Below are 24,961 nucleotides of genomic sequence, written 5' to 3'. Positions count from 1 at the left end.
TCGGTCGCGTAGGCACTCATCACCAGCCCAATGCGACGCCGATTCCGACGTGATTGCGCCCGCTTCCCTGTCCTTGGCCAGCCATGTTGAGCCTGCGAGATAGAGCCCCGGACCTCGACAGCCTGCCATATCCACTGCAAGCTGATTAATGTCGCGTGAGAAGAGGCCCGTCAAAGCGCGCCCCGCCATTCCCCCACAATTTGCTTCTCCGGTAAACCGACAAGACCTGTAATGGAGAACAACACCACTGCGGACGCGCAACCGGCCTCTGACACGCCCAACAAGAAGGGACGCCGGAGCAAGAGGGATGCCGGAAGCGAGGACTCTAAGAAGCGCCGCTGCATCTCGTCCGCCTGCGTGCCATGCAGGAAGCGCAAGTCCAAGGTATGTTAGGTAACGGGAACTGGCCCTGATGCCCTTTCTCCGGCGTATACACACATTCTCCGGATGATCACCAACCCCCTCGGAACCACGCGCCCTGTACGAGAGCAGTCGCTAATCTGCCGCATAGTGCGACGGTACCACTCCCGCCTGCTCTGCATGTGCCGCCGTCTACAACACGCCGTGCATCTACGACCCGAATTCGGACCACCGCCGCAAAGGCGTCTACAAGAAGGACATCGACAACCTCAAGACGCGCAATTCCACCCTCCAGACGCTTATTCAAGCTATCCTGAACTATCCGGAAGAGGAAGTCGCCGACCTCGTACACCAGATACGGACATGCGAGAGCTTGGACTCGGTCGCAGAGGCTATCATAGCGAAGGAGAATGGCGAAGACGACGAGGATGAGCCCATCAGTCCGATCACAACGCCTACCATGGCGCCGGCCAAGGGCACATTCGAGAGTCAGCTGAGCGGGAAGATGGGCGAGCTGCGCCTTGAAGACGGGTCGACCAGATACATTGGCGGCACATCGCATCTCATATACCTGGGCCAAGGCAACGACCCTGCGGAATCGCCGGACACGTACTCTGAAGACCAGTACCAGGAGGCGCAGGACCCGTTCTGCTCGTGGACGACTGTCACCTCGGACCCGGAGCTTGTGCAGCATCTTATCAGCATGTACTTTTGCTGGCACTACAGCTTCTTCACTACGCTGTCGAAAAATCTCTTCCTGCAAGAATTTCAACAAGGCAAACCGCAGCTGGGATCCGGGAGGAAATCACAATACTGTTCGCCGCTACTAGTCAATGCTATGCTAGCACTGGGGTGTCACTTCACATCGTGGCCTGCAGCCCGGGCTGTCCGCGACGACTCTGCCACGGCAGGCGACCATTTCTTCAAAGAAGCTAAGCGGTTGATCATGGAGGACGATTTGCACGAGATGCCAGCTTTGACGACCGTGCAAGCTTTAGCATTGATGTCCGTACGGGAAGCTGGTTGCGGGCGGGAAGCAAAGGGTTGGGTCTACAGTGGCATGTCGTTTCGCATGGCCTGCGATCTCGGCCTGAACCTCGGTATGCACAGCAAAGACACCATCGATGACAACGAAGAGGACGCGCGGCGGATCACATTCTGGGGCTGCTTCTTGTTCGACAAATGCTGGAGTAATTACATGGGACGATTGCCGCAACTACCCAACACGATCCTTACAGTGCCGAAGTTCGAAGTCTTTCCCAGCGAAGATGCCGAAACGTGGAGCGCAGTCACAGACTCCGGTCTCAGTCAAGCGCACTCCCAGCCAAGTCGGACGCGTGCAGTCGCTCTCCAGATATCGAAGCTGTGTGAGATCTCCAGCGACCTCATGAACTCCTTCTACAACCCGATTGATATGGACAAGGTCAAGGGCAGACAGGCGGAGCTGAAGAAGCTGAGCGAGATACACATGCGTTTGGAGACTTGGAGAAGGGACTTACCAAAGGAGCTGGAGCCGAAGGAGGGCGGATTGCCGCACATGCTGGTCATGCAGTAAGTACACCCTTCGCCTCAGAACAGTACTCGTACTAATCCAATTACAGCATGTTCTTTCAGTTACTGTATATTCATCTTTTCCGGCCGTTCCTCAAGTACAACCCGAACAACTCGCCACTGCCCGCAAGTGTATCGCCGAGGAAGTTATGCACACAAGCTGCTGCCATGATCTCGAAGTTGCTCCGACTATACAAGCGATCGCATGGCTTGCGCCAGATATGCAACATCTGTGTCTACATCACGCACTCGGCATGCACCATACATCTTCTCAATCTACCAGAGAAGAATGCGAAGCGCGATATAATACATGGTGTCAAGCATCTCGAGGAGATAGCAGAAGGCTGGCTCTGTGCTCGCCGGACGCTCGGCATCCTCAGTGTCCTGGCCAAACGCTGGAAAGTCGATCTGCCAGAAGAAGCTGCCACAGTGCTGTCCCGCACAGATACTAAGTATGGCCCCTGGAACGAGATCAGCACGCCGAAAGCAATTCGCCGTGGATCCGTACAGATGAGAGATCAGCATCCGTCGCCTGCGAGCCAGACATCACCCAGCCTCCAGCCATACAGCATGAACATGGCCAACATGGCAACACCCCAGTTCTTTGCCCAAGCCACAGCCAACACTTCCAGTTCCGTAAGCAATGATCCTTCCACGCGCCCCTCCAGCACCCACACCATACCTCCTTCCGACGCAAACGCCCTGGCTTACATGCGCAATCAGCACCAGGTCAGCACACCACAAAATTCATCAAACTCTCTCAACGCACCAACACCGGCGTCCACACAAGGTCGGCGTTCCGTTGACGGTCAGACCACCGCTGGCAGCTCTCCAAGCCAGCTCTTCGGTGGCGTCGACCAATTGCTACGAGAAGGCCAAGACTGGATCTATCGCGATCAGACACAGCTCGCGACCGACTTCGAGAACTGGAATCCTCAAGGAATCGACGACATTGCGAACTGGTTTGCAAACACTACAAGCCCAGCGGGCGCGTTCCAGGGTAACACCAATGCGCCTGTTATGAGCAGTGAGATGAGTGGGGGGCCTGTGGGTGGCAATGGGGTCAATGGATATACGAACGGGAACACGAGTGCTGCTCCGGCCCCAAGTTTGAATGGGTTCGGTGTAGCTGGATTTAATGGTATGGGCATGCAAGGCTTTACTTATGATGAGCAGAGTTGGTATCAGTAAGCCAATGAGGAACATGGCTCTTCTGCCGAGATGGTATTACTATGTCTTTTAGCGAATGCAGTGTGCAGATGAATCACTTTTTGTCAGATATAGGATAGAGTAGCACGATCGATCAGTATTGATATTCCAGGCGCTACAACGGCGTCGGCAACTAGAAATGAACTAATAGACACATTTGTACCACATGCCCTACACCCACATCTCTTCATCCCTTATGCGCTTCCCAAGGAACTTCTTGACCTTGCGCCAACACCTCTTCGCCTTCCCTTTGAACGAATGTTTCTCCTTGTTCCTCTTGCGTACCCGTCGAGCAAGCTCGTCATAATCCTCTTCCCATTCTCGCCAAAGCCTGTCCAGCATGGGATCTCCCTCGGTAAGCCCAGCCTCTGGTCTGTTGTCACGACTTGGGGGCGGACCGATGGTCCTCTCGCTCCGTTGCACTTCTGTATGGGTCACATGCTGGACACTCAAGGCTTCTGCTTCGCGCAGTGAGGCGTTATCGCCGTCGTACTCATCGGGTAGATAGTGTCTGCCACGGGGCCGAGGTCGTGGGGAACCTGGTTCCGAGGGTGTCGGTGGTGAATCTGTGGCATGTCGGCGATTTCGGTATCGGCGCGACTTGACTAGGTCTGGGACGTTTCCGGCAAGAACTGGCTTCCTGCGAACCTCTTCTTCTACGGGACTCAAGGCATGGGGTCGAAAATCTTGGAGTGGGTTTATGGTTTCTGAGTCGAGTGAGACGCGGGGCGGGGGGTTGGGTGGGGATCGCGAGCGGAGTTGAGTGTTGTTTTGAGGAGGCTGAGGGACTATAGGTATTGCTGATTAGTCAAGATCATAAATATAGGGTGATGGTGGTAGTCTTACAATCTAGTAGCTGTTCATGTAGCTCGCCTCTTTCGAGTTGGCGAACAAGGGTTGGATTTGAAGAGCGTGGGCGAGTCGAGTCGTCTTCATGCAGTGGAGGAACTATTTGTACCACTGATCAGTAGGATGTAGTCGTATGGCATGTGAGTAGTCTTACCGTTTAGCCCTCTCTGGGGTTGTCGGGGATAAATATTGTGAGAGCGTGGGCGAGACGCTGCCGCTCGGCTGCTTTCTGGCTGTCCATCTCCATCCCGACCATCAACACCGACATCATCTTCCGTGGCAGACCCTCCCGTTGAAGTGAAACTCGGCACTGTGCGGAGTCCTCCCGAACGATCCCATTGTATATTCGGCGCTCTTCTCAGTGTAGGCGTTCTCCTTCCTCTAGGTGGATCGAGAACCCATGGTAAGACATCGTTGGGCAGGTTGTCTTCTCCCCTGTATCGGGCATATGGGGCTCCCGGTGATGTGGATCCTCGTCCTGGTGTGGATGACGGGAGGCTGGTGCGTCTGGAGCCGCGAGGGGGAGTTGGACTGACATATCCGGGGTCATTGTAGGCGTGCTGGCCCGGGTTTGGGGTTGCTCTGCGCGCCGCCATGTACTCGGCTCGTCTTTCTCGTGGTCCCATTGGATTGGTATTTGTGCGGTTTTGTGGAGCAGGGCGTGGTCCAACCAGAGGAGAAACTGTGCTGGATGTTTGCATTGTAATTAATGAGTTGGAATACGAGTCGTTTCTGAATGACACCGTTCGATCACGATGATTCACCGCTGGAGGTATCGCTATCTTTAACGATCGGTGGGTTGTAACATGTGACGTATAGATAGAGAGATAGCGAGCGCCACGGTAACGTATACTAAGATGCTAAGGGGAAGCATGGCGTGCGAGTGAATTGGACGTGTGAAAGTGATGACTGGGTTCGAAGTGAAGAGAGCCTTTTCAACCGCTGGACTTGCCAAAGCTTCGTTGCCAAACATCGCAACTACCTATTATTACACAGCCGTGCCTCCCTCCGCGTCTCTGACCGGCTCTTCAGGAAGTGTAAGCAGGGACATCTTGCGACTGGGACTTCCTAAAGAGTTTTGTATCCCCTCCATGGCCGCTGACCCACGCCGTGTTACACTTTCCACTGGATGCTCGAGCGTTGATGCAGTAACTTTGACGGGTATGTTATTGGCCTCCGCAGCTTTTGCGTCTATACTTGCGAGCGCTGTGCCGTTCATTCCGTGAGGATTGGGATTATTCGAGGGATGTGGATGTATATCTGAGGGTGTTTGCGTCGACGATGGGCCGTGGAAGGAAGTTTCGGTACCGTTGACTGACAATGATTGGCGATTCTGTGATTCTGTATGTTGCTCCTCCGAGGGCGTGTTCCGCTCTGTTGGTCCTTCGCTGTCCGTCTTGGGTGTGGCACGCTTCTGCCGCGCTCGTGCTATCAAGTCGTCGAATTCGGTCTTGTGTGTCTTCGCATACCCGTCACCGTCAAACTCTTTCTTCATGATTTTGTTCTCTTTGGTGCCCGCTCTTCCACCTAGTGTCTGTTCCCATTCGTCTAGCTCTCTCAGTAACTGCCTCTTGCTCTTCCGCACACTTTCGTCGGCGTCGCAATTCGAATTGTAGATATTGAGCCATTCGACATGCCGCCGCCTCATCAGGTCTTTTGAACCCCAGGTAGGTATGCCGATTTCTTGCAGTTTCTTCCGCAACTTAGTCTCCGTGAGCATAGCATAGTTGAGCTGGGATAATCTCGTCGGTGGAGGCGAGGGGTCTTTCTTTCGTATTTGGAAAGCGGGTGGGAACGCAGTCTTAGTCCTACAAGTGGGTGTCGTTAGCCAGCTGACGTAGATGTGCTGTCATATATCTGCGTACCTTGACCGGGTGCTACGCCCTTGCGAGTTTTCTGGCCCAGTGCATATGTCCAGATGGTTGTAGACCAGCTCTTCCTTCATTGGCTTGCTGCACATCGGACACTTGACCATGCCATCTGGCATGAAATCGTCGTCACCGTCGTCTTCGCTATCCGCGACGACCATTGGCGACCCAGCTCTGCCTCCGTTGCGCTGGCTCCTAGTTCGCGTCTGCCGCGATCGTGTATGCCTGACGTTGTCCTCGTCTTCCATATCTGTGTCTTCCAGCTTCCGCTTCTTCTTGCTAGCCTTCGTGGTCTCCTCTTCCTTGTCTGCGCGCGCCAACTCCATGGCCTTGGGTCTCGCCTCTTGAAAGCGCATCACGACTTCTCTGATCGCAATGTTGGGCGCCAGTTTGTCGCTCGAGCACCCAGTCTTGCAGCTCGGACACTTGCCGTCCGCGGTGATGCATCTTCGTATGCATATCGAACAGAAGGTATGGCTACACGGCGTGATGACAGGGTTGTTGTAGAACTCCTTGCAGACTTCGCAGCGCAAGGCAACTTCGAGCGGTTCGAACGCGGGTAGGGACGTCTTTATCCAATCGGTGGAGTCGGGGAGGTCGAAGGAAGAGTCCATGGGTCGTTCGCAGACAGGGAGAATTTGGGATGACAGAGGGTTGACAGTTGGATTTGTTTGGCTGGGGTCCGGCGCGTCGGCTTCGATCGCGTCACGTCGACCACGTGACCGCGCTGGAGATCTTGCTGCTTTGTCATCGCCCGGAATGGGCCGCGATTGGGATATGGCAGAGGTCCCCAAACTAGGTTGCTTGGAAGTTACTTTGCGTATTCTGGCCATATCTGCGAAATACTGTGCAGGTCTCAGTTGAAGGACTTAGATGAGCAAAAAGGTACAGAGTGGACCATGCAGCCTTGTTCGCGCTTGCTCCAAATTCCGACAGAGCGTCAGATGCGCTAGGTGTACCTTCACTTTCACTCTGCGCACTCCTACATGGACAAAGCCGTCATCAATCTTTGTTGACATTTGACCTGTTTGCTGCGCCCCGTTTGGTATGAGGAGTCTTATATTCTACATTGGCCAGCTTTACGTGGTAAAGGCGAGGTATGAACGCCACGCTATGCGAACTCATCTCATCTCATGCTGTAACTCGCCTCATCTGCAATGCTATGCCCAGCCGTCCTGTCTGATAGGCGAAATTGGACTCTTATCATCCAGAAGATATTCCTGACCAACCTCAAGTCCATAATTACATCTCTTAGACCTTGAAAACGGTGCTTTTGCTCTTGATTCCATCGAATACACAGGTATTATCAACTGGAACGTATTGTTCGGTGATAGCCTTGATTATCTCCTGCGAAACAATACCACCAGTCAGGGCACCAATGTTGTGGAGTTCAGCGCCACCAGCTCGTGTACTGTAGTCTGGTCAGTCGACTGTTTACTGCTGAAATGCCACGATGAGGCTTTCGTAGGAAAGCTGTCTCATTCCATGTAGGGCCGGTGTGTACTTACAGCTCGCGGGTGTATTCTCCAATTTGTGATTTGATTGTCGCGTACTCGTCCTCCTCGATGTCAGCGTTTGCCTCTTTGACAAGATCGTTCGCAATCTTGAAGGCGATCCCAGTGAGCTTCTCTGAGTCGGTTTCAACATCGCTCTCTCCAGCAACGCGGGGTGCTCCGCCCAGACCATCTTGATCGTGTGTTGCAAGGAACTCGTCCCATGCTAGGAATGCAATGTACAGCGGGATCTGCGAGTCGGGGAATGTGAGGAGCTGAGCTACAGGACGTTAGTTGAGGTAGTAAATGTTGAGATGGGTTTCCTTACCGATCGACTTCGCACGGTCTCCCCACTTGATCTTCTCGCCTGCTTGCACAACGTGGAACGGCCGTCCGCGCACTAGTTTCATATGTGCAGCATTCTTGCAGAAAGTCTCGATGTCCTTCTCGTCAATCGGCGTGCTACGGCCAGCATTCCGCTCCAGGAACCGCACGCTATCCACCACCTCCGCCAGGTCCTTTCGTGCTTTCGACTTGTATACGTTCTGCAGCTGGATATAGTCTGCTGATCGCGCCTTCATATCGGGCACAGAGCCGGGTACCGGGAGAACGTTGTACTTGGTGTAGAACAGGCCGATAGCATTGGCGATGACCCAGAAGCTTGGTGAGTCCTCGCGGACCAGAAGACATTCCGGCGCCGTGAAGATCTCTTTGACGGAACTGCTAGCTTGTGGTGGGTTCAATGACTTGAGAACTGCCGCCACTGCTTCGTCAAAGTTCTCTTCGCCACCTTCTGGGTTGTTTGTGCGCGCAGCCTGCGCTACTGATGTCCTGAACTCTGTCTTCTCCTTGTACGTCTGTGGTACCTCTCCACCGTGGTCTTTCTTCCAACGCTCGAGGAAGTGCAGCAGCAGTGCTATCCATGGGACATGACCGTGATCTTCTGCCTTCATGTTGTCCAGATCGGCCGTCTTCTCCTCCGCGTATTGGACAAGCTCTGGCCATGGCTGTAACAGCCGGAGATCTGACGTGGTCTCTGGGCTAGGATGTGTGTCCACGATGGGGAACGCTGGAGGTAGGTGTACGGAGAAGTGTGCGTAGAAGCCGACTGAATGGACGTAGAATAGCGGAATGAGCGCAGCGCTTGCGTGATCGGAGAGCTTGGCGAGGATTTCGGGACGGATAGGCGCGGTCGCGATGATGAGGGTATATGGTCGCAGAGCGTCAGGTTGCGCCAGCCATGACTCTAGAGGCTGATCCGATTAGCGGAGCACGCGACAAGACGTCGTTTGACCAACCTCTGTGATGAAATGGCCGTCCACATCTGGGTTCAGCTCTTTGAGCAGATTGCACGTATGTTCAGCCCGATAGCCTCCTAAATGCTGGTCCTCCAGGAAGAAGTTGACACCTAGATCTGCTTCGCTGACGATGGCCGAATCTTGGATGGTGAAGTTACCGATGCAGGGCAGAACGAGGTTTTTGAGCGTCTCTACACCAACGACTCCCGGCCCAGAGTTTATGAGGAGGATATGTGAGTTCTCGAGTGCGATTTGGCCGGTGGCTCCCCAGAGGCGTAGTTGACGGTCGTACCTGCTCTTGTTAGTATTGATAGAAGTGTTTGCAGTAAACATACTTCTTCTCCTTCGCGGTCGGGCCCTGCACTGGGGGTGGGAGATCCTCCATTATGGCGATTTTGGGAGAGTTGACGGTGAGGGCGTTCGATGTTGGTACGACAGCTTGGGAAGCTCAAGCTGCCAGGCACCAAACGCGCTGCCAGCCCGCGCGCTAAGGGCACATCCCTGTCGCGGGGTCCTGGTGGGGCTCAAATCGTCATTTTGGCACCAGCTCAATCCTCTCGTCACGGGAAAATCATTCATCCCGCCATCTTATCGCGCCTCACTGCCGTCTCTCCAATCGACTCTAGCGTTACTAGAAAGATTCATATTCTAGTTCATGCCGCTGAAGCCGAACCACGTCTGGCCCGCCAATATAAATCAGCAAGTGCGCAGCATCAGTCATCTCAAGTCTCGACTGCCCCTCCGACCACTGTCAAATTCTAGATCTCTTGTACACCGAGCCAGCACCTGGACCACCGGCAAATCTCCTTCTGCAGTACCAATTCACCATCCCCATCCTTCATACCGGACTTTCCATTCCACGGGAGTCCTCGGACACGCAAACAATATGACGGACACAACGGTTGAAGCCGCAAAGCGCGCTGCAGCGCACCAAGCAGTAGCAGACCACTTCGACCCAGCAGCCACCCACGTTGGAATTGGTTCGGGAACAACCATCGTCTATGTCGTCGAGGCCATTAAAGAGCGCTCCACGAACCCGAACATCCTCTTCGTGCCCACAGGTTTCCAATCGCGCCAACTCGTAGTCAACGCCGGCCTGACCGCCATCTCTTTCGACAGTCTTCCGGATCGCGTAATGCTCGATGTCGCTTTCGATGGAGCTGACGAGGTCGACGCAGAGCTCAACTGCATAAAAGGAGGAGGTGCGTGTCTGTTCCAGGAGAAGCTAGTCGCCGAGCGCGCGAAGAAGTTCGTCTGTGTCGCAGACTACCGAAAGAGACAAGAGCGCCTGCTGACCAACTGGCCGACGATACCAATTGAGGTTGCGCCGCTGTCTCAGCTCAAGGTCGCTGCTGCGCTTAAGATGCTTGGTTCAACGGGCCCTAAGCTAAGGACTACGCTACTGGAGAAGTCGGGGCCCCTGAAGACAGACCAGGACTTTTACATTATTGACGCGCCGTTCCCTGCTTTGCTCACTTCGGCGGACGTTGCAGCTGGCAAGGGCAAGGGCGATGGAACAGATGGTACATGGGAGGTCAACACGATAAGCAAGGCTATCAAGGGCTTGACTGGTGTATTGGAAGTCGGCATCTTCTCCGGCCTGAACGGAATTGATGCACAGGAACTTCGCGAGCAGGACCAATTGACCAAGACCGTACGAGGTGGTCAAAAGCCTGTCGCTGTATACTTCGGCATGGAGGACGGAAGCGTCAAGATGCGGACAATCGAAGGAGAGAAATAGGCACGCATTCAGATCTCAGGTTTGCGACAAGTGAACATTTATCATTCGTAGCTAAAAAAGCAAACCTCATCCCAAACAGAGCTTATCAGCTCGCGATCGTCGTCGCAGAAAGTAATCGTTTTGTCCTTTTCCCTCTAACTCCACATAACACGTCTCAGTACCGTACATCTAAGCGCGGTACATGATGTGCCTCCTCTTGTACCCATCGTATGTAGCAGTCACGTAGACAGTCTCGGTGACAACCTCGACGTCCGTGACATACACACACTTGTATCCCTCAGGGCACGACGGCTGGGTAGGCGCAGGCGCGTTCGCAGACGAAGGGGCAACAGTGATGGTGGAGACGGGTGCCTTGGAAAGCGTCGTAGGCTGCTGCGTAGGCTTGGGAGCAGCAGCAACGGGCTGCTCAACAATGGGAGGGCTCTCGTACGACTCATCGACCGTAGGCTTGGGCGCAGCAGGGGTGGCCTTGTCAGCTGCAGGCTTGGGGGAAGCCTTCGCAGGTGCCTCGTACTGCTTGGTGGAGCTGGTCTTGGGTGCAGGCGCATCCACGATACCACCACCATTAACAGCCATGATCTTGCCAACATCGATGCTCTTCTTCTCGGGAGTAAGGATCTTGCCCTTGTTGGGAGGACCGTTGAAGTTCATGGCCGTGCACTGTGCGTTGATGTCCTTGCACTTCTCCTGCCAGAGCTTGCAGCCTGCGTTACCGGTTGCGGGGGCCTCGTCGTAGCAGACATCGGCCTGGTCCCAACACTCGGTAGCGGAAGCCCAGCAGCCCTTCTCGGTGCTGTATGAAGAGACCTCCTTGCCGCACCAGTTGGCGTTCTCCATGATGCAGCCTTCGGGCTTCAGGCCCGCAGTTTGCACGGTCGAAGCCTTCTTCATACCGCCGGCTGTGAGCTTGGCGACCTTGGGGCCGGGGATAACGTAGTCCTTGGCATCCTTGTTGTAGATGTCGAAGTCGGTGGATGGCTCGTTGTACTTGACGTAGCCAGGGATGGAAACAGTGCTCTCGGGAACCAGGTTTCCGCTGCTCTCAACGAAGATCTGGGCGCAGCCAGTGTAGAATTGTGGGTCTCCGTCCTTCGCGGCGTGGAGAGCAAGGATCTCGGGGCGAGCAAGGTAGTCACCGCCCTCAAGGCCCTTGGGGAGGTTCACGGACAAGAGACCATTGTTATCAATGATCTCATCGGTGCACCAGCGGTCGGTGGATGAGTCGTAGCCGTGGTCAAAGATCTTGAACCAACCGTCACCAGCAGCCGTGTCAGTGCTGGCATCGGAGACCTTCTTCAGGTACACGGCACAGGGACCTACGTGACCGCGGTCAAGACGCTCCTTGGTGGGGTCGTTGGGCCATGAGCGGATCTCGAACGTGATAAGGGAACCATCCTTGGCGGGCTGGACACGAGAAACACCCTTCGTACCACCGACATTGCAGGCCATGTCGTCACTGTCGAGGCTGGGAACGGGGCTGCTAGCCTTGGCAGCGTTGGGGTTCATGCGGATGGCGACACCATCACCCTACTTTCTGTTAGTAGACTGCATCTGGAAAGATTGGGAAAACAAACCTGAGGCATGCCATCGATCATGAAGTCTGTGAAGACAGTGTGGGCAAGGGCAGCGGGGGCTGACGCCAGGGCCGCGAGGAGCATAGATTGGGTCTTCATCGTGAAAGTAACTCGGTTGATGATCGTATACGAAGTAGAGTAATTGTTTATCTGGGAAGATAATTGTGATAGAATAACACAAGGACGACGTTGTTTGGTCACTGGGACACAATGTACAGGTGAATGAATGAATATGCCGACTAGCGACAATGAAGGAATGGAATAGGCAGCCGAGCGCCCTGGAAGGAGAGACAGAAAGTTGGGTTTTGAAGAAGAGATCCTCGTGTGTGGTCGAAGATGAAGGAAGAAAGCCTATTCGAGGGCGGCGGCTCGACGCTTTTGATTCACGAGCTTAGCCTAGACCAGTGGTGCACATCCCCCGAATCCTCATTACACCTGACTCCTGCAAACATCGATATCCCTGGGGTCTGCATCCGCTTTGCCGCCGTTACGGGTTTCGTTCCCTGCATCGATCGTACGGGCGTTCGAGCCCGCTGTTCTGTTTCCTAGCAGTAACGCTGGGTTCCGAAGATGCTGTCAGCATCAGGCACCACAGGCCAATCAAGGCAGCGTTGAGGTTGTGCCGCTGAAACATGAAACACAAACCGACTAATTTAGCGAGACCCTAGTCGGGGTTCTGGTAAGCTCACCCGCTACCCAAGTGGATGGCGCTTTTCTCAGACAACACTAATTCAGGTACGGAGCCTTAATTAAACGAGTTTGCGCCTTGCGGGTCGATCTCGTTATCGGCCATGTGCAGATAAAGGCGCCGTAGAACGTCAGCAGCGGGGTTGATGATACAGTCCACCGATAGCAGGACAGTACACATCCACTCCTTGCCTGCGCGCTACGGATCGTCGAACATGGAAAGCTGTAGAAGTTTGGTTCAGGAGGCTGTTGGAACTTCGGCGGGTCAGGCTGACAGTCATTTCGCAAAGTCACCCACAGTGCAAATCTCGGCCCCTAGTGCCAAGAGTCACGCCGCCTCCTGGGGCCTATGTAGGACGCCAGACTGCGGCGAGGTTTGGCCCTTGAATGTGTTGACACCACCGCAAAACACAATTTGGTCGTTGGGCGCAAATGACGGGATGGATGTCTCAAGTCGTGGTTGCCCGAGATGAGCGAGTACGGTTGCGATGATAATGTCGATTCTTTTGTGAGGCGGCTAGCCCCCAAAGTTTACGCGGTGTACTACACTGAGATTCCCTTTGGGATGGCTGTCATCGGTTCCCGAACCTCGCAATATCATGCAGGGGCTGAGTTCTAGAGCCGCTGCTGATGTCCGAGAGAAAGCAAAAGAAAACAACACATCAAAGATGTCTGGGTAGCCCCGGCGTGTCACGACCTCAGATGCCTACGGACCCCTACCTGTTCCTCAGAACGCGTGGACCATATCCAACGGCAATGTAGTATCAGCGCCAGATGATGCCGTTTCCCATGAAGCGCGCTGAATGTTAGAGGCCGACACAAAGCTCATGTGGGGAACCTGGGACTATTGGTGACGCCGCAGGATTGATTAGCAGAGTTCAGAGCGCGCTCTTGACTGGTAACACTCTCAGAGTTGTTCCGATAATGTGTGCTGAAAGCAGAACATTCGCCACAACTCAAGCGTAAGACGGTCTCTTAAGGCCTGGCGATGCATGGGACGCTGACGGGTGTACGCCCATACTTCCATGTTGCACATCGTGCGTCGACTTCGGAAGGTCTGCCTCCGCCTCCGCCCTCTCCAGAAAAGCCTTCACGATGTTCCTAAAATCGGCCGTGTCGTGAGAGCCATATGTCAGGAATCGTCGCGTCGCCCACTTCACATGCGAAATCTTGATTCCATAGACATCACGGAATGGGAGCTTGCTGAAGCCGATCTCGATCCCTTCAGAGAAAACCACACCGTCACGCTGTTGATTGATGCGGCACACAATCGAAGGCTCATACTTATGCTCGCCATAATCGATTCCCATCTCGCGGAGCCCTTGTTTCACGGCATCTATCAGCCATCGACTGCCTCTCTTAGTAAGAAAATGCAGCTTCTTCGAGTCGCCTAGTGAGTTCGATGGTAGCTGGCGCTCAGACAGAGGTTGGCCAATGAAATTTGCAATAGGTATCACGCCCATGCAGCGGTCCAGCTGGACCGCATCCACAGGACAAAAGAGGTTATCCCAAGGCAGTGGCCATGTGCTTGTAGATATCAGAGGTCCTAGAAGGAAGCCTTCTGAGATCGTTGTAGTACATTGTGGTCGAGGGCTCAAGTTAAGAGATGGACGCATCCCGGCAGCCGGTGGCAATGAACCGCGACCATCAATCCCGGGCATATCGTAAACATTGTTTCTGACTGCCATCATCAGGTTGCTCTTCTCAACGACATTTGTAGATGTAAAGATGTTGGTTGGATCCATGTTTAGCTCAAGGGTAGCCTCGATCCTCTTGAACACCCACAGCCAGTGATCGACGAGCCTTATTTCGGCGGCTATCCTTGAGGTGCGGTCGCGTGCCACTCCCAGGCGACCAATGGATCCTTCATATGCAACGCAATACGCAAGGGCGGCGTTCGTATGCTGTTGAATATGCAGACAGACGTCCCCTAGCCACCGTGCTGCAGCTATATCACCATCGTCCAGGTTTTGACGGTTCAGGTAAATCCCGTTGAACACGCTTTCGAACAAATACTTTGCTCTGGCGTATTTCCCAGTGTAGGAGGCACAAACTCCAAGTAGATGCCTAAGAATACGTCGGTCGGGCTGAGTCCCAGACCTAGATGTTTGTCCCCGTTCGACAGCTGCCAGCTGGTCTTCAAGAAGCTTCTCTGCAGTGACAAAGTCACCCCGAGTCCACGCGGCAACTATTTGTTGTGCGTTCCACTCGAGGTCCACCGTAACTAATGTTTCTTTCTCATCATACGTCCGAGGTGTACCGGACATTCCCATGTTAGCTGCAAAAGAAGGCTCTGGTAAAGAGGAACCAGTTGGGGAAGTAGGCGCTACGATTGGGATACTGTACGTGGGCGTGACAGGAACCGTAGCTCTTGGGGGTTGAACTGGAACGCGTCTGATCGCATGGCTGTTGGAGCCCATGGGAGTAGTAGGCTGTGACGCTGGGTGTGGCACCGCGTAGAGCGATGATGCCTCCAACTCAGCAGGTTGGGACGGTTGCAAGGAGGTGGTCGAATGTGCCCGAGAAGTTGCTGAAGGGGTTAGATAGATCTGCTGCCTTTGCGTTATTGGCGGGCTAGACGCCAGAGGCAGCGCTGTGGGAAGACTGTGTGAGCCCCGGTACGCAGGTGAGACGATCGCTGGCACATCAACACTATGCGGTCGTTGATCGAAGTCAAATTCAGGAAGAGTGGTCCCGAGATCCGAAGAGATAGTTGCTAGACCATCATGCTCTGGCCGCTCCTCCAAAAGCCTCCCTTCGTTGACAGCTGTGACAAGCCAGTCTACGATGACATCCCGGTAGCTTAGAGCCTGCTGTTGTGATACTCCCACATCTTCGAGATCGCGGAGAATCTGGCTCCATGCCTCCTCGTCATCATCGTCATCGTCGGCTGTGCCTCCAGACGTGAGTCTCCCGATGGAAGCAATGCTTTCTTCGCGATGACCGCCTTTGTAGTCCTTCTCCAACCTTTCCAAAGCCTCTAGGATAAGAACCTGGCTATCGTGTATCAGGGATGTATAGAAGGAATTGAGCATCGATACGCTCGCGATGAGGCGCTCTCGTATGTTTCGTGACTTCTCAGGGTCGTACTTGAGCCGGTCCCAAGCGCGTTTGGTTTTCGTGTCGAGCCCATTGTAGTGCAGCACCAGCTTATCGAGCTCTTCGAGCACTTCGATACACGGTTCGTACGCGTCGATGAGCTGCTGCCGCTTGCTCTCGGGTATCTTGTCATACTTGTCTTGAATGTCCTCGAGTAGGTTCGTTAACGTTCGTGCTTGCGATGTAAGATCTTTGTATTCGCCGGAGCAGTCGCGACCTATGTTGAAGTCAGCACGATGAGAACTACCTAGGTACGGGGTGGCGGGGAAAGCAGACAGTTCTTGTAGACTCTACCAGCTAGCTCACACAGCTTGAGCACATCTCCAATGCTGATTCCGAAACTCATTCTCTTAACAAATGGAAGAAATACGGTCCCGAGTTTGCGCGGCGCAGCACATTACCAGCGGCCATGTCACGTATGGTCATCTAGTGATGCACACGGCTGGAGGCCTAGCATGTGGCTTGCAAGGGATAACTTGATTGGAGTTGGAACGGAACACAGCCCAGCTCGCTCAGCATTGTTTATCCTACTTCCCGGTTGGAATCCGGAACATATCACTTCGCAGCGACCACGATTCTGTTGTCTCGCTTGGTAATCTATGCTTCGACGATGGCGGCGCGTCGGGTGCGGTGGATTGGGCGCATTGGCCTGCCCACCTGGGCAGGTGGGCTGGGGCTGGCTGATGATGTCACATGACGGCGCTCGATGAGCCTCGGTAGTACTAATCAGGCCTAGTCTCAGAGGTGCTCCCCATGGGCACCCAGGCAGGTACCTGCGTTCCCACGTAGAGGCTGTAACATTATCCAGCAGATATCGAGACCTGTACATGGCACAATCTCAACACGACGCAGTCTAGCCTCTTTGTGCAAAAGCGCACCCAGATACTTTACAGGCAGACTTGCTTGCGACCTCGACCTCATTTAAGGAATTCAACAGGACATTTCAGAAATGATGGAATGCTTTCGTAGAGGGATGTACCGCAAGGCTGGCACTTCATTACGATATAAGTATGCTCAACCCAAGTTGAACTCGCTCGCCATACCCGCATGACGCATAAACTTCTCCTTCGCACGAACCGCCTTCCTCATCTTCGCCGCCTCATCCGTATCCGCGCCCTCGGGAAGATCCAGATCCACAACTGCCCTCTTCGACGTGCCCGTATCGGCCTTGCGACTGGCGAGGTCCACCTTCGGCCCACCGCGCACCCTAGCAGGTGTCTTGTCGTTTCGTCCAGCACCTGTTCGTTGTCCCGGAATCTTCATTCCAGATGGTCGTTCACGAAGAGCAAACGCCTTAGCCAAGTGACCCAAGTGCATCGATTTGATATCAAAGTATTGGCGTTCATCTGCAACGTGGGTGGCGTAGGCGCGAATGTGGCTTTGGAAGGCTCGTCGAGCAGCCTCCAGACGAGCAGGGGATGCTAGAGCCCAGCGCTCAATGGCGAGCTGGAGGTCGGTTGCTTTGTCCATGTACGCGTTCTTTTCCATTACTCCGCTGGTGACCAATCCTCGGTTGAGGATGTCATCGGCATCTTGACGCACAACATGTACTCCAGCTTCTAGGTCTTTTCTGTCTGATTTTAGGATTTCGACGTAGCCTTCTTCAGTTCCCGGCATTAGGAAGATGCATGCTCGTCCGTCGCGACCTGCACGTGCGGTACGACCGATTCGATGCAAATGGTCTTCTCGGGCGAAGGCAGGATCAAATTCGATAACCAGGTCGACGTTTGGAAGATCAAGTCCACGGGATGCGACATCTGTAGCGATGAGAACCGAAGGATTTTTGTTCTTTGTGAATTGAGCGAGTGTCGAAGTTCTCACGGCTTGTTGTAATGAACCGTGGAGACGGTATGCTGTGACTGTGTGCGTCTTTGCAGAAAGTACGGGTGACTCCGCACCTGTCACTGTGAGCTTGGTGGGGTCTGCCTGTGTTATCGCTTTGGTCTTCTTTGATTTCTTTTCTGCGTCGTCGGCGGCTTCCTCAGCCTTGTCGCCCTCCTCCTCTTCTTGTACCTCTTCCTTCTTCTTTGTCTCGGTGATCCCTTCGATTTCGCTGGTGAGCATGTCAAAGTGAAAGTCGACAGAGTCGGCACACGAGATGAAGACGATAGCCTTCATGACAGATCCCTTCCGCGCGAAAGCTCGTTTCAGATAGGCTATCAATGATACCAATCTGAGCTTCGGTGCCACCACGGCGTAAGACTGCTTCAATTGCGCTGGAGCAGAGAATGAATGGCCACCTCCTGGTTCGCTTGTTTCTGGTCCCTTTTCTGAAGGATCGGCTCGAATGTGCACTGCGTCTTTCAGACTTATCTGCCCAAGCCTCTCCACGTCCATTTTCATGGTTGCGGAACAGAGTACCGTTGTGCGCTTTTCTGGCAGGCCTGGTATTCTTGACTTCTCGTCTTTCCTCGCGCGCATTCGCAGATTCAATGCTCCTACGATCTTTTGGATCTCCTGCTCAAAACCAAGCTCCATGAGCCGATCACCTTCATCCAGAACGAGCCACCTGACATTGCTGACATCCAAAGCTTCTGTGTTTTCCAGATGATCGACCAATCGACCAGGTGTCGCGACGAGTATGTTGATGCCCTTGCGTAACCGTGCCTTCTCAGACTTCTTCTTCTCACCACCAATAACTGTTGTAGCAACAAGCCAATGCGCGCAGCCTAGAAGCTTCTCTAGCACATGCTCGATTTGCTTGCTCAACTCGCGTGTCGGTGCCAGAATGATGGCAAAAAGACCCGAGTTTCTCTGCACGCTTTCGTCGACTTTGCGCTTCCTCATGTTCGCAGAGAGCTCCATGAGTCGCTGTACGATAGGTAGCAGATATGCCAGGGTTTTTCCCGAACCGGTCTCGGCCTGTATAAAGGCGTCGGAATCGTCTTTGATGAGTTGTGTGACCGCAGCCTTCTGAATCGCGGTCGGTGCCTTCAACTCCATCTTCTTCAACAAATGCGCCGCGATGGTCGTGGACATACCAAGGGATGTAAAGGTGTCCAGCTCGCTGCTGAGTGGTGCGTTCGAAGGTTCTATGGGCGCATCGTCTTCGCGGCGTTCGTTCGCTTCGGGCTTCGTCTTGGATGTGGGATTGTAGGTGAACAGCGAGGAAATGACCTGCTTTCCACCCTTTGGCGCATTGTTCTGCTCGCTTGGTCTTTTCGCGGGGTTCGGATTCGGGTTCGATTGGGGTCTGAAGTTGACATCGTCTGTCTTCTCCGTCGTCCTTGGCCTGAAGTCTCCGCTCACGCGCGCTCGCTTTACTGGTCTGTCGCCGGAATCGGGGAATTCTGGGCTCTTCTCCACACGTGCCTTCCGCGGGCCTAGTTCTATGCGGTTTACATTTGTCGCATTGTCGACCACCTGTTTCGGTACCTTCTCGCCGTTCAGTCGTGCTGTAGCCTTGGTGTGCCAGTTCTGCGCCGCCTTCTTCGCAGTGAGGCGCTCCTTCCAGTTGCCGCCTTTGAACGAGGGTTTCGATAATATGCCGCTGTCCGGTATGGAGAAGTTGAGGAGCATGCCATCGTCAGCCATGGTGTCGTATATCGTCGCGTGTGGTGGCAGATCTGGCGGGGTGCTGGTGCGAACGAGATGGAAATCTCGAGCCTGGGATCTTTTTAGTGGGGCACTAGGCTCAGACGGGCACTCCCTCCATGATGGGACCTTCAGCGCAGAAACGAGTCGTCTTGACCTTTCTCAACTTGATCACCATGGCTGCCTCCTCGCTGACTCTTCGCGATTTGTCCGCTTTCGAGTTGCGAGAGAGACATCCTCGCTTCTTCCCCATTTTTGCGCGACGCGATAGCTAAGGCAGAGCTTTGTCCGCGACACTTCCGCAACTCTCCGCAATGGCATCACTTCGTTTCGCAGCTGGTGAGTATGCTCCTCAACACACGCCATTGACTACAATGACTAAACGCGTGCAGTGCCTATAGTACGAAGACGCCTGGTCAGGAGCTTTGCGCGTCCACTGCACGGTCCTATCGGCAATGGCATCCGATGCCTGGCCACCAGTTCATCACTGCGCAATACCTCGCCCTCCACACCCGCAACCCACATCTTCCGCGATGTCGCGCCCCTACGTGACTATCGCCGAACGCTCCGCTCCAACAATCGCACAGTTGGCCTGGTTCCGACAATGGGCGCCCTGCACGAGGGTCATGTCTCGCTCATGCGACATGCAGCCGCCGAGAACACCGACGTCTTCGTTACCATCTACGTGAACCCTACACAGTTTGGACTGAATGAGGATCTTGCCTCGTACCCGAAGACATGGGAGGCAGATATGCGAGTCTTGGAAGAGCTGAACCAGGAGCTGGCGAGCGCAAACCAAGGCCGCGTGACGGCTGTGTTCGCACCAACCACAAAGACCATGTACCCCACACTGCCGCCGGATAGCAGTATACCAGGTGTGGGGAGCTTCGTCGAGATGCGTCCGCTTGGCCAGCTTCTCGAAGGTGCGTCAAGACCCGTCTTCTTCCGCGGCGTAGCGACGGTCTGCATGAAGCTCTTCAACATCTGCGCGCCAGATCGCGTCTACTTTGGGCAGAAAGATGTCCAGCAAACTCGCGTCATCAAGCGCCTGATTCAGGACTTCCATCTGGATACCAGCTTGCGTATCATTCCCACTTCAAGAGAGTCAGACGGACTTGCACTCTCTTCTCGCAATGTCTATCTCGGCGCACGCCGTCGCAGCATTGGCATCGTCCTCAACCAAGCGCTTCGCAAAGCAGAAATACAATACAACAATGGCATGAGGTTACGGAACGACGTCCTCTGGCCTGCTTTCGACCACGGTAATATGACGTTGATCGAGCAAGAGCAGATGGAGCCTAGCAAACGTGCCAAGTTTGAGGTCGACTATATTAGCCTTGCAGATCCTGATACCATGGAAGAGATTGACCAAATCGATGATTCGAAAGGCGCCATACTCAGTGGCGCAGTCAAGATGCTGCCAGTTGAAGAACCGCAAAAGGGCGAGGATTTAGGCCAGTTGGACTCTGAAGGTCGACAGGTACCTGTGCGCTTGATCGACAACATTGTTCTGGAACCAACGAGATAAGTGTGTCTTATCAACGTATCCAGTCGTTGTTACAAAGGGCTATATCTAATCCAGGGCATGAGTATCTGCCATGACTGGAAACTCACTGCACTACTAGAAGTCGACTGAATGCTAGACTACGTCTGATAGACGCTTGAACTGATATCATTTTACCGTACCGCGTGTAATGGCATGTCTATTCACAGTCTTTAAACCTCGATTTTCCTGTTTCTGTCCGTGTTGCTACAAGCCAAATACTACTGAACACCCTGACTGCGCACCTTTGGTACACGCTGAATCTTTGTGAAAAAGACCCCATGCACTCAAAACCGACAACAGGTCATGTCTTAAGATAAACTCATTCAGTATTCTGCATATGTTGCTTGACCCTCACGTCTAACTAACTCTATCGCTAGCGTCGCCAGTCTTGGCTTACGTCTCACTACTTGAATTATACTTGATGGAGGAGGGTGAGAGGACCTGTAGATGATTCATTTGAGGTGCGATCGGGACACATGGCTTCTATGACTCTAAAACATCAAGGGGATCAAACAATCTCTACGTGACTACCTCTGTATCGATAGCCATGCAAGGTTCGCCAAACATTGAAACTGCAAGCTGTTGAGATAACACGCGCAGATCTTGCTACTTGGTACAACATGGTAAGTCCTATGGCATTGTCGCGTAGAATACCGTAACCATGATGCAAAATGGGTGGACCAATGGGAATTCACCAGAATTTCATATACTCAGCTTCGTTCTCGTCTCCTATGCATTGCTGCTAAGCTTACAAGCATTAACTACTAGATGTATGGGATCACGACATCAGTTTCGACCAAGGTACTAGGCTGAGGAAGACAAGAGAGTGTAGCCGCTATGTGACCGCAGAAATCTATGCAGTTTGCGAAAATGGGAAGCAGAACATTCATGTCAAGCAAATAACCCAGATTCCGTATGACCTAGTTATCTGTTCAAGCTGAATTGTATGTAGACAGCCAAGGATGAAGCCTACAGGCCCGGTCGCGAAGAAGGTGGGCGCTCTGCATCTCAGCTGCTTCCGACAATCGTCATATCGCGTTGCTGAAGAGAAAAACCTGTTCTTCCAAACGTCTGTTTAAGCTTCCAGCCAGTCATCTGCTGCAAATACTCACTTTACCAAGAACCGGTCCATCTCCGCGACTGCAGTCTGCAAGCCATCGCAATCCCTCCTTTCGCCTCTACCCGTCCGTCCGACCGTCTACCACCAACACAATCTCATCGTACATGTCGTACGCGCAGCATCGTCAAAGCTGTAGATCGCCACGGTCCGCAAATCCACATACAAGCCTGCTCCACCACCACCAACATCTCCCTAAGCGCCTGCACCGCTCATCAAGGATCGTTCCTGCATGCTTCCAAGCTCTTTCCAGAAGGTAGTGGGAGCAACGTTTGCTAATTTTGGTGACATGTGGCTTGATGTGGTTGCCGTGTGGCTTACCGATTGGTGGAAAATGGTGTTGTGGCGTCCCTCATGGGTGTTGGGAGATTTGAGTGATGCGACGGAGATTGTCAGAGGAGTGATATATGTGTAAGAGATGCTCTGGTGACCCTCATGCGAGTGGGGATAGGTCTTCGATGTTGAGGATGGCGTTCGACATGTGCGGATTGTGGAGATGATGATGCGGCTGGTGGGTGGGCTGGCATGATTCGTTGAGAATGATGTACGAGATGTGAAGTATGACGGAAACCTTGGAACATGAATCAATTGGCCCGTAAGAGTAGGAAGGTTTCATATTGAAAGGGGAAAAGAGGTGGCTCGAAAATACGCCAATACGAGTGGATGCTGTATCCCGTCGATGGTTGAAGGCAGTGTCATCCTCGTGCTCACGATCCACGGATCAATCTCGATGGAATCATGTCGCTTCCTGAAGGAGCTCATCTTGCGCCCCGGTATAACGCGACGTTTGTGTGTTGACCATGAGAGTTGACTTCCCTACGTCCTTAACGCATTCATGCGCTGGACAGTTCATTCCTCACATGCCGAAGGCGGATGCGATTCACGAGTCGCGCAACTTGGATTGAATGGCTGGATCTCATAAGCACTCCAAGAAGATGGAAAAAGATGAATTGGAAAGGAAGATAGACGGAACGCACGTGAGAGAGAGGGTCCATGAGGCTGAGTGGTCCGAATACGTCATGAGAGCACGCGGCCCAAGCTTCAAGCTCTTCCAAGGTCCCATCGCGAACACGTCCAGTTTCCAACACACCCATCAATGTGAGTGCGCTTTCGACATCTGCCGTGGCTTCCAACTATCGAGCGCCAGATGCAATCCATGCTGACCCACTTGTGACATAGACGAACACGAATTTCGTACGCACCATTTCCGTCGAGCACGATGCAGTAGCCTTTTCACACATCGGTGTGCCGCCAGACGTAACCTGCGGCATCCTTTATTCACCATTCGGCCCGAGACGCGTCGAAGGCCCTTCATCTAAATCACCTCCTGATTGTTCTGCATACCAGCGGTCACACGAATGTTGGTAGCTCGTGCAGTACTATGGTCACAACCTCACATATACCCCTATACTCCGTATTTCAAGATTCGTATAAGACACGTTGCGTTCTTGAGAGACTGATCCGAGTCTAGTGTTTCGTGCCTTGATAGGGGCATGCAATAAGCGCATCAGGGTACGGGAAGATGCGTGAGAATATAGTACAGAACTATATCGCAGTCTCGTCAGCCCGGAGTAGATGCAGCAAGGCGTGTGGTTGTCCCTGGATTTCTTTTGCAGCTGCTCGACCGATGTTCAGAAATTGGCATGTCCATGCTCGGCACGTAGCGATACGTTAGATGCCAAGATGCATTCCAACACGATTGAGATCAAGCTTCTCCACATTCCGCTTCGTCGCCGCAGCCTGCTCCCGGAAGATCGCGGCTAAGCTCGTGAAGCTTACCCCTTATAAGCTTCAAACAGCGCTGAAGAGTCGGCCCTGCTGTCGCCGTGAACTTCACCAAGCGTCAAACTTTTGGGCCTGTTAAACTTCGCAGAAGCCGCGAATGTCTCCAGCTGTGCGACCTTCGGGAAAACGTCATAATGCTGTGTGGGGCTGCGAGCTCAGCGCGCCTGTTGACCTGGACACTTTTCGTGTACAATCTATACCACGATATCACCTTGGCGGACCTGGGGAATATTGCCGGAACCCCTGCTTGTATTGCATACCCCACATTTCAAGACAAAGGCCAAAAGCGCAACGGGCATCTTAATAGCTCTTTGCTATGATAATACCAATTCTGAAGGATAGCCTGGTTTCGGAAAGCTTCTCGAAGGCCTTAATTGCTCCAGGACGCCAGGGCCGACGGTCCACGAACCTGTCCACTTGTTACAGTCTATTCAGGGGTGCCTGACAACACCTTGCAGGTAGCTATGAGTAGTTACGAGTACCTATAGGTATCTGCAGGCTGCCGTCGGTATGTGGAGATCTGTTTTGGTCGAGAGTATAACGGAGGGCATATTCGTCCACGGCTGACCCGTCCTCACGTTCATCATGATAACAGTTTGCTGTTATAGCTTCGCCCTGCCGATTATAGATGCGCGTACGTCTTCCCGAAGGCCTTGGGCTCGATTTGGGGCTGGATCTTGCGTTCGAGACAATCGCATTAAGGCGCTCGGCTTATGCCATGCCGCCCGCTGCTGGCCGGGCGGGTGAGCTCCCGATGCTGCTAGGATGCCGTTCAGCACAAGGTACAATCCCGAACTACTTGTCGATCTTTCAACACTGATTCCCTTTTCACAACTATTTCGGTATGATAACTAGGACGCAGCACGTGAACAAGAGCCTTTGGCCTATAGACGGGGAATTCCATTGAGGAGACGCGCGAAGCGAAGTTTACGATGTCGCGTAAGTATACACGACGCTTGCATCGCGATCCCGCGCATCTACAGCAGCTCCGGTCTAGTCGAGCATGGCCGGTCGGAAGTCCAGATGTGGCTCCCGGTTCCGAGAGCTCCAGGCCAAAGCCATGCAACCATTATCAACCCAATTATTGGCTCTGGAGGTGATGATTGGTTGTAAAAATATTTTCGTCAATAAAAGACGACATCGGGTGATTGTTGGCGTCTACTTCGCATTAGCGACAACTGCCAGCCGTCCAGTATTTCGGAAAGAGAAACTTCCTGCAGGTGCTAGGGCCGTGCCGCTGTTCTCCTCGT

The 24,961-nt window shown here is 53.5% G+C and overlaps 7 protein-coding genes across 7 annotated transcripts; 3 read left to right on the top strand and 4 right to left on the bottom strand.

Annotated features, from left to right (window-relative positions):
- Positions 1-231: 231 nt before the first annotated feature.
- NIT4 (Nitrogen assimilation transcription factor nit-4) lies at positions 232-3,102 on the top strand (the record flags this gene model as incomplete). The annotated part of the gene is made up of 3 exons (XM_051435039.1): positions 232-384; positions 512-1,911; positions 1,962-3,102. 3 exons carry the CDS (start codon positions 232-234, stop codon positions 3,100-3,102), a joined length of 2,694 nt encoding a protein of 897 aa, XP_051291063.1.
- A 189-nt stretch (positions 3,103-3,291) lies between these two features.
- On the bottom strand, positions 3,292-6,451 carry J4E90_005485 (uncharacterized protein; the record flags this gene model as incomplete). Its single annotated transcript, XM_051435038.1, has 3 exons — positions 3,292-3,908; positions 5,167-5,777; positions 5,835-6,451. 3 exons carry the CDS (start codon positions 6,449-6,451, stop codon positions 3,292-3,294), a joined length of 1,845 nt encoding a protein of 614 aa, XP_051291062.1.
- A 637-nt stretch (positions 6,452-7,088) lies between these two features.
- On the bottom strand, positions 7,089-9,013 carry J4E90_005484 (uncharacterized protein; the record flags this gene model as incomplete). Its single annotated transcript, XM_051435037.1, has 5 exons — positions 7,089-7,248; positions 7,346-7,610; positions 7,659-8,583; positions 8,629-8,920; positions 8,964-9,013. The coding sequence occupies 5 exons, from the start codon at positions 9,011-9,013 to the stop codon at positions 7,089-7,091; spliced, it is 1,692 nt and encodes a 563-aa protein (XP_051291061.1).
- A 501-nt stretch (positions 9,014-9,514) lies between these two features.
- On the top strand, positions 9,515-10,369 carry J4E90_005483 (uncharacterized protein; the record flags this gene model as incomplete). Its single annotated transcript, XM_051435036.1, has 1 exon — positions 9,515-10,369. The coding sequence occupies one exon, from the start codon at positions 9,515-9,517 to the stop codon at positions 10,367-10,369; it is 855 nt and encodes a 284-aa protein (XP_051291060.1).
- A 168-nt stretch (positions 10,370-10,537) lies between these two features.
- On the bottom strand, positions 10,538-12,042 carry J4E90_005482 (uncharacterized protein; the record flags this gene model as incomplete). The annotated part of the gene is made up of 2 exons (XM_051435035.1): positions 10,538-11,896; positions 11,944-12,042. 2 exons carry the CDS (start codon positions 12,040-12,042, stop codon positions 10,538-10,540), a joined length of 1,458 nt encoding a protein of 485 aa, XP_051291059.1.
- A 4,701-nt stretch (positions 12,043-16,743) lies between these two features.
- On the bottom strand, positions 16,744-19,263 carry DBP7 (ATP-dependent RNA helicase dbp7; the record flags this gene model as incomplete). The annotated part of the gene is made up of 1 exon (XM_051435034.1): positions 16,744-19,263. The coding sequence occupies one exon, from the start codon at positions 19,261-19,263 to the stop codon at positions 16,744-16,746; it is 2,520 nt and encodes an 839-aa protein (XP_051291058.1).
- Positions 19,264-19,577: 314 nt separating this feature from the next.
- J4E90_005480 (uncharacterized protein) lies at positions 19,578-20,791 on the top strand (the record flags this gene model as incomplete). The annotated part of the gene is made up of 2 exons (XM_051435033.1): positions 19,578-19,602; positions 19,656-20,791. 2 exons carry the CDS (start codon positions 19,578-19,580, stop codon positions 20,789-20,791), a joined length of 1,161 nt encoding a protein of 386 aa, XP_051291057.1.
- Between the last annotated feature and the right edge of the window lie 4,170 nt (positions 20,792-24,961).

The sequence above is a fragment of the Alternaria incomplexa genome (genome assembly GCF_024043165.1).
Source record: "Alternaria incomplexa strain BMP 0042 chromosome Unknown scaffold_7, whole genome shotgun sequence".
Taxonomy (NCBI): domain Eukaryota; kingdom Fungi; phylum Ascomycota; class Dothideomycetes; order Pleosporales; family Pleosporaceae; genus Alternaria; species Alternaria incomplexa.
This window is presented reverse-complemented; position numbering and strand designations above follow the sequence as displayed.